This window comes from Acanthisitta chloris, unplaced genomic scaffold, assembly GCF_000695815.1.
Source record: "Acanthisitta chloris isolate BGI_N310 unplaced genomic scaffold, ASM69581v1 scaffold11185, whole genome shotgun sequence".
Lineage (NCBI taxonomy): Eukaryota > Metazoa > Chordata > Aves > Passeriformes > Acanthisittidae > Acanthisitta > Acanthisitta chloris.
Window position 1 is genome coordinate 2221 of NW_008672117.1, and position 2692 is coordinate 4912.

Here is a 2692-nt window from a genome sequence, read left to right on the forward strand (position 1 = left end):
GGAAACCAAATCACTGCATATTAGTGATTAGAACATACTGTAAGCTGATGATTCCTGAAAGCTGACTCTGTCCTGCTGGCTTGTGCATTGATGTTTCATAAAGATTCTGCCTGCTGCCTGTGGATATTTTTAGACCTAATGCAGCTGTGTTTGTAGAAGGCTTTTAAACTAGTTCAAATTTGACCCATCATGGTTAAATTTCTTACTTAAAAAGAGCCATACCAGTCCCCATTTGGTCAGTTGACTTTAACTTCAGATGTAGTGGAAAACCTTGTTTAGCAGCTGTTTGCCAGTTGCTGCCATGTGCTTGGCTGTGTGAAGGCTTTTTTCAGCATTCCTCACACGTAGCTCTTTTCCTTTAATTGTACTGTAGCTATAAAACACAATAACATTGTTCAGCACTGTATACAAGAAGACTTTTTTTCCCCATGTGGTGCTACTGAGTAAGCTCTAAGATCCTAGCTGAAAGAGGATTGTGAGTTTCCGTGTTCATCCAAATTGACAGTTATGCTCATAGGATCTAAGGCTTATCTGCAGGCTCTCTGGCATGTGGAAACAATTGCCTCTGGTCAGTAGTGAATGCAGAAGCAGCTGGTTGGACAATGGTGATTCATCTGCCATCCTCATGTGTACAAAATTGTCTTTAAATGTGCTCAGTTTTCACCAGGAAACAAAACGTTTCAGTGATGAAGTGATCAAGGTTTGCTGTACTTTTTTTTTTTTCCTGAGAGAAGCCCAAGGTCTAGTTTGTGTTCCACAGAGTCCTGACTTCAGTCATTGCTACCTGGTCTGTTACCTCTGTGCGTAACACCATCAACACTTGCGTGAAAGCACTAAAATGCCAGTTTCCTCTGCTGGTGGCTGAACTTTGTGAGCTTGGCAGTAGCAAAGAGGCAGTGGGCTGGAGTACCAGTAAATACCTCACTGAAGGTTTGTTGGGCACTGGCAAGGGAGGACTTAGGAGAGGAAGGAACATGTCTTAGCACTAGGGGAGAAATTCCTCATGCAGGTTGTAGTATTGAGGTTCACTGTGGATGTTGTGAAAGGATAAAATATTTTTCTTGCTTTCTAGCAGACAAATGTGATGTAGGTAGTACCTAGTTATTAAGGAATTGCCTGTGGGAGAGACTTCTGCAGCATCTGTTTGGTGTCTGGCTGTTTTTAAGGTGTGCTTATTGTCTCTCCTTGCCTTGATTTCCCAAGCGTGGTCAGTTCAGCTGAGCAATTGCAACCCTGGGTCCGACTGATCAGTAATATGTTAATGACAATTAAGGCAGGGTTTTCTTTTTACAAAAGAGACAAATCTAGCATTTTAGATTCAGATTTGCTTCTAAAACTTACCAACCAGCCTGAATTAAATTACAGAAAATTTTTAGTTACTGCCTCAGCTTGTCTCTTATTTTTACTTACACGTGGTGATATGCTTTGGGCTTTAATTATACAACTTGACTTAACTCTAAGTACCAAGCATTGATGTGTTTTTGCCAGATTCTTAGAGTATGTGACGGGCTACTCAACAAATTAGACCTGGTGTTCTTATTTAACATAAAATATGTTTTAATGTACTTAACAGTTTTGCCTGCTTCGTGTGTGTTTTGTAAGCTGCATCTAGTGCTTTTTGAACAGCTGGAGTAGTACACCACTAAAGTAACAGGTTCTTTTCTCAGCTCTCAGCAAGCTTTCCTCTTTTCAGAGAGGTCACTCTTAATTGTGGTATAGAAATTGTTCACCCAAAATATTCTGCCACTTCCAGAATGAGTTTACAAATCACTGTTAGAGATTTATTCTGTATATAGAATAAACTGTCAGCTTGGTTATTTGACGTTAGGAAATGCTAATTTTCCTTCTGTGTTACCTTTTACCAGCTCTTCTAAAAAGTTCTTTTCTTTATTGGTTCTCTGGTTGCACTGGCACTAGGCTTTGCATCTGGAGGAGTTGTGTGTGGCAGAGTGTGATGCCTGTAGGTGTTCTGGTATAGGTGACTTGCTTAGAAAAGCATGTGAAACAGTGGAGTATCATAAAACAGGTTCTTGATTTCTCCCAAAGCAACACCTGGAGGTCTTTAGTTTGGTGGAATGATCCTTAGACCTTTGGTATTCTTTCTCTGTTCTAACGAAATGCATTTCTGATCCCATCAGAATATGAGTTGGATTTACCATGACTGGAATGTGTAGGATAAATTTTCATGTATGTTGAAACGGCGATGGTTAAAAAAATGACCAGATGATTTTACAACTTCTCTCACTTTTTTTTTTTTTCATTCTAGGAGACTCTGCAAAGGATTGTCAGTACTCTAGTGAGCAAAAATGATGAAATTCACAACTTCATTGACATGCTGAACCATACAATAAAGAATGTTCAGGTACATATATTAAGGTTCATAGCTTGTAGTTGAGAGGGGAGCACATTTCCAGGTTTAGTCTCAAACTGGGTAGTGTATAAGGGTTGGGCTGTAAGAATCAAGTTCAATAACTAAGTAGAAAAATGTTTTATTTTTTAAGTCTATCTTTAGGTGGAAGTTAAGGTGGCTTTGCATTTCATGTGAAAAGTTGCAGTACAGCTTTATTTGTGTGGAAGAGAGAATCTGGATTCTGATGCAAGATCTCAAACTCCTGTTAGCTGGAAGTAGTCTACATTGGCAGGCTGAGAAATGAGACCATCCTGATACTTGACAGAAAGTTCTTTGCTCTTT

The 2692-nt window shown here is 39.4% G+C and overlaps 1 protein-coding gene across 1 annotated transcript in view; it reads left to right on the forward strand.

Annotated features, from left to right (window-relative positions):
* The first annotated feature begins 579 nt into the window (after positions 1-579).
* Positions 580-2692, forward strand: part of FSD1L (fibronectin type III and SPRY domain containing 1-like) — a 25087-nt gene continuing 22974 nt past the window's right edge. Inside the window, exons 1-2 of the mRNA XM_009074397.1 lie at positions 580-594; positions 2267-2362. Of these exons, the coding sequence (XP_009072645.1) occupies positions 580-594; positions 2267-2362 (111 nt within the window). The remainder of the gene's footprint in view (positions 595-2266; positions 2363-2692) is intronic.